The sequence below is a fragment of the Conger conger genome, chromosome 8 (assembly GCF_963514075.1).
Source record: "Conger conger chromosome 8, fConCon1.1, whole genome shotgun sequence".
Classification (NCBI taxonomy): domain Eukaryota; kingdom Metazoa; phylum Chordata; class Actinopteri; order Anguilliformes; family Congridae; genus Conger; species Conger conger.
The window spans coordinates 52,037,044-52,050,129 of record NC_083767.1 but is presented as its reverse complement, the minus strand read 5'-3'; the positions used below and the strand labels follow the sequence as shown (position 1 = coordinate 52,050,129).

Below are 13,086 nucleotides of genomic sequence, written 5' to 3'. Positions count from 1 at the left end.
GGGGTAGCTCATATGATGACAGGGTCAATACTTCAGTTCCAGCAGTCCTGGTTTTAATATCAGCTGTTCCAGAATATTATTCCACCGATATTATACACTCAGAGGGTGTAGAGAGCTATCTTTTCTGTGATCATAACAAAAACACCCTATGATGGCTTTCCCAGCCTCTCTTATGGCTGGCGTTTAGAGTGCACTTGTGTTGCTCTCTTCTTGACCTGTGTCACTCATCAGAAGGTGCTGCCTCCATACACCAGTGCAGGCAATACAAGCCAGCTCGTCTTTTGAATGACAGAGTTCCTGTTTTGCAAGAGTACCTCAGGTCAGACCGGATCTGACCGTGAGATCTTATCTTGGACATCTTCCCTATCAGATGACCTTGCACTGGCTTGCAGCCCAGAGGACAATTCTCCCAGTTCAGAGTGAGCATTCACTACTTACTGTTCGAGGATAAGGAATGCCTAGGAATGCCAGTGCTTTAGTGTTTAGGGAATGGAATAAGGAGTGCAGAATGGAATAAGTATGGGGAGTATTTAACAATTTAATTGCAGGCTTGGCTAAGGGGTAAATTAGGTTTTCTTTAAAGAGACTGTCATCATCTTAAAGTTGACTCAGGGTAACATTAGAAACATCAATCATGGTCAAATACAATAGCTTTATCAAAATGCCAAAACCTGCTAAGCCCAATTGATCATAATGAATTTGCTAGAATACAAGCATTAACCGAGTTGGTATGGATTAATGTTTGCTTACAAACCTCTGAATAGATACGATTGCCATTCTCATTTTTAATTGAATTAATCAAGGTTTTTTAATGGAGTTTAAATGTTCGTTGGTGAGTATGCATACTGTATACATTTATGCCAATGTTCAGGAAATCAGAATGAGGCAGGCAGAACTGAGCACTCATCCTAGTTGTTATAGAATGGCTCCTCCAATCACAGCTGTCCTACAGCTTCTTGTTATGGAATGGCTCCTCCAATCACAGCTGTCCGACTGCTTCTTGTTATAGAATGGCCCCTCCAATCACAGCTGTCCTACTGCTTCTTGCTATAGAATGGCTCCTCCAATCACAGCCCTCCTCCTGCTTCTTTTAAAGAATGACTCATACACTCAGTCATAGCTGAGTACCCAATTATAGCCTCAATCACAAGGCAAAAATGTGTATTCATATAATATTTGTAACAATTTAGTCTTTAACATTCCTTATTTCCACCCTTTGATTTGTCAGACCCCGGGGTTTTCCTGGCATTAAAAACATTGAAAAGGCAACAGGTTTAAATGTTAATTTCTGCAGTTGTCTGAGTATACTGCAAATATGAGAATCAATCTTTATGTTTTTAATGGTGCTGTGATAATGAAAAATATTCTCTCTCCTTCACTTTCATACTCACTCACACAATTTAATTTAATATTTTTCTCTGTGGTGTTTTGTTCAATCTGAAATAATGTTTTCCTTATGAGTGAGGATTTACAACTTAGATTTCTTTTAAGAGAGAACCAAGTCAATATGAGCTACAGTTTCACCCTCAGGGATAACCAGATAGCCAAAAAACATTTCATTTTCATTTCATCTTGGCAACAGTATTGCCACCTTTTGAAACATCTGCCATGATATAAGCCATTACATTTATTTACTAATGTAGAAATGCGAAGTAGACACATATTTGATAAGGGAGAGGCGTTTACGTTGCCAGAGCAGATATTTTGAAGTTTATTGCACTTAGCTTGATGTTGAGTTTTCTGTGTTATGATTCTTCCAGCTTTATCGCATGGCTTTCTTTCCAAAACTGTGTGCTATAAAAAGACTGCTCCTGATGAACTGGTCTGGGTGAAATCTGATCAATGTGTCAGTTCTGCTTCTAAAATCAAGACCAAATTAAATGTTTGCCAATTCAAAGATCTGAAAAAGTATAAATCTTTATACTTTGATTTGCTGATGGAATTTCTACCATTTTGTGAAGTGTATATATTGTTGCTTATGTTTATTGTGGTAGAAATGGAATTCCAAAATCTCAAGATAAAGTTTAAAAGTTCAACTGACAGATGATAAGTTCCTCTCCCATTTTTGCATATGGGATCAGTACCCATATGCAAAAAATGATTTATTTTTAATCATAAATTTACTAAATACATGAATGTAAATTAATATATGCTTTTAATTTTGGGAGTGGAGCGCTCTCAACTCATTTGGAGAAAACTCTAACTTTGTGGATTGTTCATTTACAGTCTGTATTATTCACTTACCGTTACCTATTACAAGCGAACATTTTTAACCAAATCCAGAGGAACCCAGTCTACTCAATGCCCTCACCCACAGACACTTTCCCTGAGTGTCATAGCTTTTTCATTGCCCTTTTTGCCTTTGGTTGGTTTTTCTTCAATATAACTATCCTGGTTACCCTTTAGCTCTGCACAGGGACTGATAGGTTGACCGGTGTTATTTAGCTTGGGGTGACTACAGAAACATGCACGTTTATTACATTTCACTGTAAAGTTCACTGCCATTAATGACTGCTAGCCACAGAACAAAAGTTTGTGGTGCTCAATCAACAAATGGCATGCTGTATGCTACAATGTAATGACTACAATTTCCACATATACTGTAAGTATTAAAAGATGTAACACTAAGATGGCCAGGACATATTATAAAGGATACCTGAAAAGGCTATCTTTAGTTTTGTCCTGGGTACAGAAGGCCTGTCTGTCAGCCAAAAAACACAACAGACCTCTTGAATTATGTTGCTGAATTCTGTACAATTTCTTCAGTCAAACTCTTAATTCGCTAAAAAGAATCAAATTATGTTTGGAGAATGACGTTCACTTGCCCAAAGCAGGGCAGTCAAAACAAAGTATGAGCCTAGCTTAACAAGCATGCCAATGTGGCGCTCCAGCAGAGTAATGGCTTAAGTACTGTACCAGAGCATGACCTTCAGAGCTATGGATTAAAATCCCAGGAGGGACAGAGCTATTGAACCCTTCAGCAGGGTGCTTCACCTCATTTGCTCCGATAAAAATCCAGCTGCACAAATAAACTTAAGGAATGCAAACAACGCACACTCGTATCGTCTTAAGTCACCCACTAAGAAGGGCATCTGCTAAATAAACAGCCAAATAACAAATAAAATGGCTTCAAGTATAGAACGTGGCTAGCTTTGCCCTTTCAACGGTTTGTGGTTTCCTCCTGAAAGAAAAACAGATGAAAGAATGGAGATGAAGATGATACACGATGATATATTTCTTCTGTTTATTCTGAAGATTTCCGTCTCTCTGAATAACAGAATGGCCACGCAGGCCCTGGTTCCTCCCACTGGCTTCGTTCCCTTCGCCCCCTTTCACTCCGAGCAGAGCCGCCTGAAGCTGGGATGCAGCGCGGTGAGACAAAAGGCCGCTGTGGACTGACTGAAACGGGCCGGTGCCTTATGAGCCGGTGCGCACAAAGTGACTTCTCAGCTGGATAATTCCCATTCGCCGTGGCGTGTTCTTCAAAAGCCCCATGGAAGTGCCTAATGAGATGATGACTGCACCTGCCAATGGGAACTCGCGAAAATAAAGACAGCAGGCAATACCCACAAACCCAAATAATCTAAGCGGCCTATTGCCATTGTAACCATAGGGCAGTCCAGTGACAGGGAGAAGGCCTGTTGTGCAGCCCTGGAATGGAATGGGAAGTTTTAAAAATGTAGTGTCTCAAGCAGTTTCACTACATCAGTGACCAGAGGAGTGCTGTTCAACCAAATCATCACCAATAACTGCCAACACCAGGCTTCTGGGACTGTATACAGTTGCTCCGTGAAATCAATATCTTCCACTCAGTGGTCTTTTCCATGAAAGGGCAGTGAGTGCACAGCACCCATTACTGTTGAGTGAGTGCCCCTGTTCTCTTCCTGCAGTGCCCAGGACTGACTGGGCATGTACCATATTGGCAGCATCAGAACGGACAGCCCTGTACCACAATAGAACTGGGCTAAGCCAGCCAAAGCTGGCTGTCATGACGGAACGAGACTACTTTTCTGTCACATTACCCAATGTAGCCGGTCCCTGTTCTCTCCAGCACACCATCGCCCGTCAAGTTAAGAGGTTTCCCAGAAGTAAATGTAGACTCAACATTACTCCCTGTCTGCGTCTGGCTCTTGGAATTGCAGGCTGATGCCGCTATGGCCCTACTGCCATGTGGATGGAACCAATGTCATCACACAGCTAGTCCACTTTTCCAACAGCTCACGTATAAGCAAACCAGCAAGAACGCAGCTAGCAGTCTGCTCTGACACTAGCAAAACAAATGAGCAAAAAAAAAACAACTCAAACTTACCAAAGAGAGCGGCCACAGTGGAAAAAAAAACATTCACCCCAGTGAATGCCATCCCATTGGTACCTATCCGGGCTTCCATCAAACACACATTTACAGTAAGGTGGAGCTTGTTTGAATGCCTTTTTTATGCTGTCTTCACATACATATTGGTAACAGCTTTTCATATGTGCCACAAAACAACTTCACCAGGACCGCATTCACACCTCTGGCTGTTCACTTAGAACAGTGCAATAAACGCAAGCAGAGGTCATAGCTATTACAACAGGGCCAACAGCCCCATCTATACACTCTTCAAGTCTTGATAACACATTATGAGCATTCAGAACCAGAGGAATAACACTCACAGAACCTGTACAAATATTTTCTTTAGACCTCCCTGTGAGCAGCTTTAGCAAGTCTCCTGGCTAGAAGCTTGAAATCTGTTGAAAACGAAGACTGTATAGTGAGCAGGGGGTCAATGAGGACTTACTTAATAGTTCCTTTCTTTTCCCCTTCTCTGTGCCTGTATTCAGAGCAGAGAGGATCCTGTGAGCTGCGGCCCGCTTTGTGATGTTAAGTGCTGCTTACACAATCCACTTGTACTGCTCTGTGAATGCCATCAACGCACTCCACACTGCAGTGAAATATATTGATTCATGCAAAGCAATCATCTGACGATTGAAAAGCATAATGGAAATGAAGTGGATTCTTTTGAACTTAATTTTGTAGTGAAAAAAATAGGAACATTATTTGTGCCAGTATTTTTTCCCTGGCCGCATATTTTGCTCTTCTTGTCTTTGTAACAATAGCTGAATGATTAAACAACCAAAGGTCACAACACTGTATGAGCGAGTGCACACAGAAATTTCAGGAAATAGCCCTGCTCTAAGAACCGTCAGGCAGACAGAGCATGATTTGTCGAAAAAAACAACTTTTAATTTTGTAATCTAAGCTCAATTGTCCCAAAGCCCTTGAAAGAGAACATCTGGTCTTATGTATTTTCCAAACACATGAGAAACCTCTAAAACTTGCTTCACAGGGAATTTATGGCTACTGCTGTTCAAAGCTTGAGCCTTTCTCCTCTGGCACGATACAATTCAGGCAATGTCACAGCTCCCAACACAGGTGTTGTAGACTGGCTTCTATGGGAATGACCCATCTGACAGAAGTGCTAAAATGTTATTCTAAGCGCACAAATACTTGACAGCTTGCTCGTCCATTTCCTCCAATTACGCAAGTTTGTACCGATTTCCCTGTATTCTACCTGGACAACCAATTTATAGTCATGTGGCCACCAGCACTTTTCTTCGTAACAGCGCGCTGACAGGTTTGAAAAGGAAGATAAATAAACACACAGTCATGCTTCAGGTGGATGTCTCGCTCAAAGTGATGCTGACACAAAGAGCAAACCCAAAGCAATGTGTGACAAACGTGTCTTTGTGGGTCATAATTTATCCTGTTTGGAAGTGAGCGCCCAACTAAGGTGGCAATGAACAAACTGCTGTAGGCCTACAGCTGAGTAAAGAATTCATGCATGTTACCGCAGATCTAATTTTTCTTCTAAATAATCTCTTTGTTTGCTCTGTTCATTATTCTCTAATTCGGTACATGTATACATAGGCCTGACATTGCAAATCCCTCAGTGAATCATTCTCCGAAATGCATGCTCTTGCTACTTTTCACTCTGCAGCCCATCTGCTGAGATGTACTGTTATATAGCTTGAGGCTTTACAAGTTAGCTGACAGAGGTGAGTGCCTGATCTAAGAGCCGCTATAACGCGATGAGGCGGAGAATACCCTAACGAAAGAATACCTCTTTATGAAAGCTGATGATATATCCAATTATCCATCACCCTGATTCCCAGTCACAACCAACACTGTCGCACTAAGAGCTAATGCACTGAAGAACCCCTCCAGAACTTCTTTTTATAAATTCTTTCTGAATATTTTTGTGTGGAGTTACCACCAGACTGGTGATGACAAGTAAGAACAGAAATAATTATTTGCCTAAATTCCTCAAAATTGAGATTGAATGTCCCCTCTGTGTCACAGCATATGTTGCATATGGATTTACAGATGCATTTCAGTGTTGGGCAAACACATAATTTTGATGAAACACAATATTTCTGTCTCACCACATGGAATTCTGTTTTTCCTTTCCATTTTATATAGAAACCAAGTGTACGTACATGGAACCATTTAATTACACCAATCTCCACTTGAATTTAGGGGTGAACCACAAACTGTTATAGGCATCGCTCAGATTGAGAATGTTGCTGCAATAGAGAAAAACGTATTAATGACTATTCTATGCATGGGGGCCTGTTGTTGATACTATTAGATAATCTTGTCAAATGTACACATCTGATACAAAATTCAACTGGTGATAATTGACTGGTGACTATACTGGTGATAATTTAACTGAAATTATGAAACTATTAATGATAAAAAGAGGGTCATGCTGTACATCTCAGTAGCATTGTTAATGTAACCTTGATGGTGTGGCAGAAACTATAAGTACAACAGAGCACTCCCTGGATAAATAAATCTTCTGGTTCTGATCAATGACTGCTGCATCTGCATATAGTCACAGATCATTGCATTGCCTGTTAGGGGTTAGTCTTCCTGCGCCCTAACTCACCCTCTCTTCCTCTTACACACGCCCTCTCTCCCATCCTTTGTCCTGTCTACCTTCTTTCTCTACATATTTTACCTCTCTCTCCCTCCCTTGATCACTACCTCCCACTCGCTGTCTCTCACTCTCTTTTATCTTCTTTGCCTCTTCCTCGAATTCAATCTCGTCATCCCCACTCCCATCTCTCCTTATCTCTCTGCTTCCCTCTCTCTCATTCTCCAAAGCTCGAATTCCCTCACATCCTCTCTATCATTGCCCTTTTCCTAGTTCCCTCTTTCCATTTCCCTCTTCCACTGTGTGCCAGTGTCCCTCTTCCCTTCTCTCCCCCACCCTTTCTCTCTCACTTTCCCTCCCCCCTCCCTCTCTCTCTCTCTCTCTCTGTCCTTTTCTCCCTCAGATTTATTCTGTTACAGTGGATGTCAGATGCAGAGGGCAGATGGATGCACCGGAACAGTCCCATCTGAGACTGATAAAAATAAACTCTCTTACCCTACATTCTGATTGTTCACTGTGATGCACTGTGGGGCACATGGAGCCAGGCTCAGTTCTGTTATTCATTTAGACCAGCCTATTAAACGATATAACTTTTTCCCATGAAACTCCACATTATTCACCACTGTGTTGATTTATGCATTTTACTCAAGGGCAATTCATTTGGTTCAGTGACAAAACAAAAACCTTACCTACAGGATTATGTAAACTGATTACCTTTGGTTGTTTACAAAATACATCAAGTGCATGAAATAGCTGAGGCTGCCTTATGCAGATAAAATCATTTCAATCCATTTTTTTATATTACTGCAGGTTCATTTGAAAAATGTGTTGCCAGTCCTGGTATGCAGCATAGGTGGCTTCTGTTGGTGAGGAACTCACAATCCTTCCATTTTGGAAGGTTGAACAAGGCCAGACAATCTCATTCTCTCTTTAACACGAGGGAACGACAAGAGACTACCTGTGTGAATGTCTCTGCCACAGGACTGCAGCTCTCCCGGAGCACTCAGGAATGTCTGACACCTTTGTGTTTCACTCATCACCTGCGAACACACGTCTCCAACACATCGGTCAGCACCGCGAGGTGCAAATAGAGAGTGTGAGTGCCTGTGCAAGCAATGGCTGCAGGTGCTCTGGCTCGAAACGGCATAAACAGCCCACTGGAACTGAACAGGTATATCACTGTGGACATTGCAGAGTGTCAAATGTAGGGCACGCCAACATGGTGGAAAAGGAAACCGTTCACACACCCATCGAAACTGAAGTCACGCCTTTAGATTCTTGACGTGCTTGCGGATTAAAAGCTTAATGAGAGCGTTAAGCAAAACCTCCTCTTTCTCCACTGTAATTGAGGTCTGCTTGTAGGTCTTGCACACAAAACAGCAGGCTAGCTTTACAAAGATAAGATTTTCGTAAGGCCTGAGAAACAAATGCTACTCCTCACACAGAGTAATGTTACTGTAGACCTTGGCTGGCGATATAACAGAGGCATGCTGGCCCAAGTCACGGACACTGTTGGTGTGAAAACCAGAGATGTACCCTTTTTCGGAGTGTTTTCTTTTCCAGTTACATTGTGTGTTGATCCAGCCAGTCTACATTGCCTTATGTTTGAGTAAGCCTGCGATTGTTTTTGTAGATCCTTAACACTGTGAGACCCTTAAACTAGAGCTCCAGGCTCACCGGTCATGTTGGGATTGCCTCCAGTTTGCACTGAACATAGCAAGGGGTGCAGACATTTCCCACAGGCTTCCCACAGGCTGAAGTCCAGGCCTTTTGGGAGTCTGTACCCACAGATTGTCAGTAGAGAGTTGTTGACAGAAATATACTATTAGAGGGCTCACCTAATTATTCCAGTCTATTTAAGGACTATTCTAATGTTAACCAACTGACCCTCAGGTATATGGGCTTGTTTTTTTTTCTTCGCCACAAAATAATTATTTCTAATTATTTCTACAGCTGAGCCTTTTCAAATGTGTGCCGGCATCTCTCCCCAACAAGGATGTTAAAGAGTCTTGGGGGAAAAAGAACAAACCGAAAATATTCTGGAGTAGCATGGTTTTGGTCTTGTTTCCAAATAAAAGAAAGCCTGCCTCAAAGCATTAACAGTGTGAGCAGAGAGCCCAGCTCTGCTGAAACCCCCACGTCAGCCAATCAGCTGAACGGGCCCATCTCCAGCAGACCCCTGCGGTGAGCGAGCCAGCCTAGAGATCCCAGTGATACCTGACACCCTCCCCACTGACGGGCACACACAGGTGTGTGTACCGCCACACACTGGACCCAATGTCCATTTGGAAAACTGACTACAAAATGCTGTGGGAACAACCCCCTCCCCAACATATGGTGATGCAGCAGATATCACAATGCCATGTTAGTGTCACTTTGTAGCACTATACTATATATTCCTGCCTCAGTTTCTGTTTTCATGCTGCAGCCCGGCATCATTGCGGACAGAACAGCGTCTGTGGTCACGGTCCGCATTCCGGCGGGGAGCTGCATGTGATTGTCAGAATTGGCGGTCAGTCCCCAGACAGGCCGCAGCTTCTCGTCCTGGGCCACACAGAGCCAAAGGATCCCCAAAATATCCGCATATACAGGACGGACCATGTCCAGGGCAAGACGTCCACTTAAAGAGTGACACTGAAAACTGTACTTAAGGAATGTGGTATGTGGCTTTCAGAGAATGCTTCCACAGGGGGATGATCAAATGCAGGAAAACAACATTGTGGGGCTGGTATAATTGCGCTCACCTTGTAATTACCCATATCCGTCTTGTCACTGGAATATATCGCATTTAGGAATTCACGAGAATGTGAACTTATAATAAGACAGCCCCAGACTGCGTATAGTGCGGTCAGTGTAGAGCGTGTCTATTTTGAAAGATTTAAAATGAATTCCTACAGCACACAGTCTACACATAGTACACAGTCTTCTATAGAGGTCCACCCCTGCAAAAATGCATGCGACTTATGTGTCTGAATGGGCAAACACTATACAAGATATTGCAATTCTCATGTTGTTTTGAACATTGAAGTTCTGAAATAGATTCTGACAATCAGATTATTACTCTATAGAATTTAACACTGGATTTTCTCCTACAAACTGCAGGGGTCAGTGTTTTCCATAATGAAGAGCTCCTAAAACAACATTCACAGAATTAAATAGCCAACATCAACAGAACCCATAACCATGTTATCAAATTGAATACAATATTGCAACAGGCTCGCATTCTAGAATCAAGCATTATAATTACGATTATTTCGATTTTGTTTCAGATTCATGTTATGACGTCCAGACTGAATTTACTTTGGAAATCACTAAACATTTTTTCCATTTTTAAAGACAAGCATTAAGTTCTCACGCACGTAAACCCACATGGCTGATATATACACAAGTTCCATTCACTGCTGGGTTCGAATAAGAGCATTGCAGGCGTATCATTGCTGAATAAAATCCCGCTATACTTGGAGGCAAATGAGACGTTGAAATAATTGTAGAGCCAGTGAGATAAATCGCTCATTTTGCGCGTGCGATGGTCGTCTGCAGAGAATTCCTCTCACCGTTTATTTTGTGTAATTGCTACGCTGGATGCACAGGGTAAAAAAAGGAACGCCACTTCGCCTAACAATCAGTTTCTCTCACAGAGTTTACTTTTTGTGGCGCTCTTCATTAAAAAAATATCCTAACAACACCCAGAGTGGAGCGCGAGGAAACAGTCTCCTTTATGGCATCAAAAGCTCAATCTAGCACCTGTGGGGTCTACCGTATTGTTTCTCGAAATTAATGTGTGTGATTGAGTGGCCAGGTGCCTGTTCACTCGATTACGAGTCTGTTCTGACACATTCAAACAGCCAAAAAAGGTGCAATTCCAATACATAATATAGCCAACATGTAGGCTATCCTTGGAATTAGTTTCAACTGGCAATAAGAGCATAATGCTGCTAAAATATATTCTCATTGAAATTGGCTAATTTGTGAAAACAATTCGCATGTAATTATTATTATTATTATTATTATTATTATTATTATTATTATTATTATTATTATTGGCAATATATAAAGCTATAATTAGCTTTTAACAACTAAACATTAGAAGTAGGCTATTACTAATTTCAATAACATGTAGCAATACCGTATGCGTTTGTGTGTTGTATATGAGTCACAAAGCATGTATTTATTTATTTATTTATTTCAATAATACAATTGCGCGAATGATAGATTATTTTTAAGAGCGCATGGCACTTGAAATGTATTAGCCTATTGAAAAAAATAACCAGTCGGAATTAAGCTTGATTAAACTGACATATGGTCGGGGCAATCGGATCGGAATATTCATAAATTACCTGTGTAAACTTATTCATCGATATCAATACATTTACTCAAATACATAGCAAATGCTACACGACCACTTTGACAAATCCAAATTCATGGCAAACTATTTATTTAAATAAACCTTTTTATTTTTTTTTCTCAACACAGGTCAATGACTCTATAATTAATATGATTACTTAATGGCTTTGCCAAGGGTATGAATCCAAAATTTAGTAAATCAATAGTGATAATACAAACACACTTATATTTATAGAACTGCGACTATGTTCATTAAGGTGCAATGAATAATACTTATATCTTATATCTTACTTCATAAATTATGGGCCAGATTGACAGTATCCGCCTATATGACTGAGCATTTTATGAAATAATACAAATTGAAAAATAAATAAATAAATACATTTCAATAACATAAAGATCCCTATGTCTATAAAGGAAACATGTTTTCTGAAGCATAAAAAACATCTCAGCCTTGGCTGTAGAACTTGTTGCATGGCTGTTCTATATTACATACCCATATAAATGGGTTTGTAATAAATTACTTGGTGGTAATTGCAGTTAACAGTTAAACATTTTCCCGCTATCCTGTTAATGTAAGTTCACCACAGCCTTATTAAGGCCTAGACTTGAAAGAACAACAGCAAAGAGCTTGATCTGAACATTGCCAGCAGTGCACAGCGCATACTGTAATAAAGCACCATTGTAATATGCTGTTTTAATGCTACACTTCATTTGCCAATACGCACATTCAAAATATCACACATGTACAAAGTATACTGCAATAGCGGCAGTAATGTATTCCCAGGAACAAACTGTAAAATCACTTTCTGGGCCAACAGAACAAAACATCGGTTTAACTCAGCTGTCAAATGTAATTTCACTGCAGGGTGTAGGAAAGAAAAAACATAAAAAGGTGCAAAGAGCTAATGCGTATATTTCATTGAGACTTGTTGAGCACATGGAAACAATCTAAAAATATTGCAGAAAATGAGCACTCCAGTTCAGGGGAAGCAGCTTTTTTGTTTCCACAGCAGAAGCTGGGACACGGAGTCTCACGGCAGCCAGGAGAAATAGGAATATATGACTTACCCTTGTAGGAGAGCTTGAGGCGCGGGACGTTGTGCTTGGGCTGTTGCGATCCCTCGCTCGAAGGCAGAGACACTCCACAGAGCAGCACTATAATCCCAGCGAGGTAGTCCATGGTGGTCCCGGAGCCACCGGCTCAGGGTGCAGTCTGTCCGCCAAAAAAACCCCCCAAAAAACACCAGCAAGTCCCCAGAAGCGTCGGAACCCCAGAACCTGAGGGTGGACAGGTGACAGGGGATGTGGGTCAATTTCACAGAAGAAGAGAAACACAGCAGAGCCACACTCACATTGCTCCTGTGACAGTTGAACTTCACCCAACAGGTAAAAAATCTGAGCACACAGACAAATGTGTGGCAAATCAGATTTTGGATGCTTTGGAGAGAAAGAGGGAGAGCTAACCAGGGCTGTCCCACCACTGCTTCTCCGTGAATGATTTAAACCCCAGAGCAGTTCTCTCCTCTCTCTTCTAAGAGTCACAGGCAACGTCTAATCCTGTCCACAGCTCGACTAAACTGAATGCTGCTGCACCATCAGGGGGAGGGAGAGCGAGCGAGAGAACGAGCAGCTGAGGGAGAGAGAGGGGGAGAGAGAGTGAGGGAGAGAGGTCTTCCAGCTAGGAGATGACAGAAGATATCCTGAACAGGTTTTTTCTTAGCTCTCTCTCTCTTTCTCCACATTCTTCCTCTGTCTCTTCTTCTCTCACTCACTTCCCCCTTTCATGATCTTACACCTCTTTCTGTCCATCACTTCCTCATTC

General features: G+C 41.6%; 1 protein-coding gene across 1 annotated transcript in view; it reads right to left on the bottom strand.

Moving 5' to 3' along the window:
• The window catches only part of sema3ab (sema domain, immunoglobulin domain (Ig), short basic domain, secreted, (semaphorin) 3Ab), a 44,873-nt gene extending 32,041 nt beyond the window's left edge, over positions 1-12,832 (bottom strand). The window contains exons 1-2 of the mRNA XM_061250955.1: positions 12,729-12,832; positions 12,333-12,542 (exon numbers count right to left, since the gene is read on the bottom strand). Of these exons, the coding sequence (XP_061106939.1) occupies positions 12,333-12,444 (112 nt within the window). The 5' untranslated portion in view covers positions 12,445-12,542; positions 12,729-12,832. The remainder of the gene's footprint in view (positions 1-12,332; positions 12,543-12,728) is intronic.
• Positions 12,833-13,086: the final 254 nt, after the last annotated feature.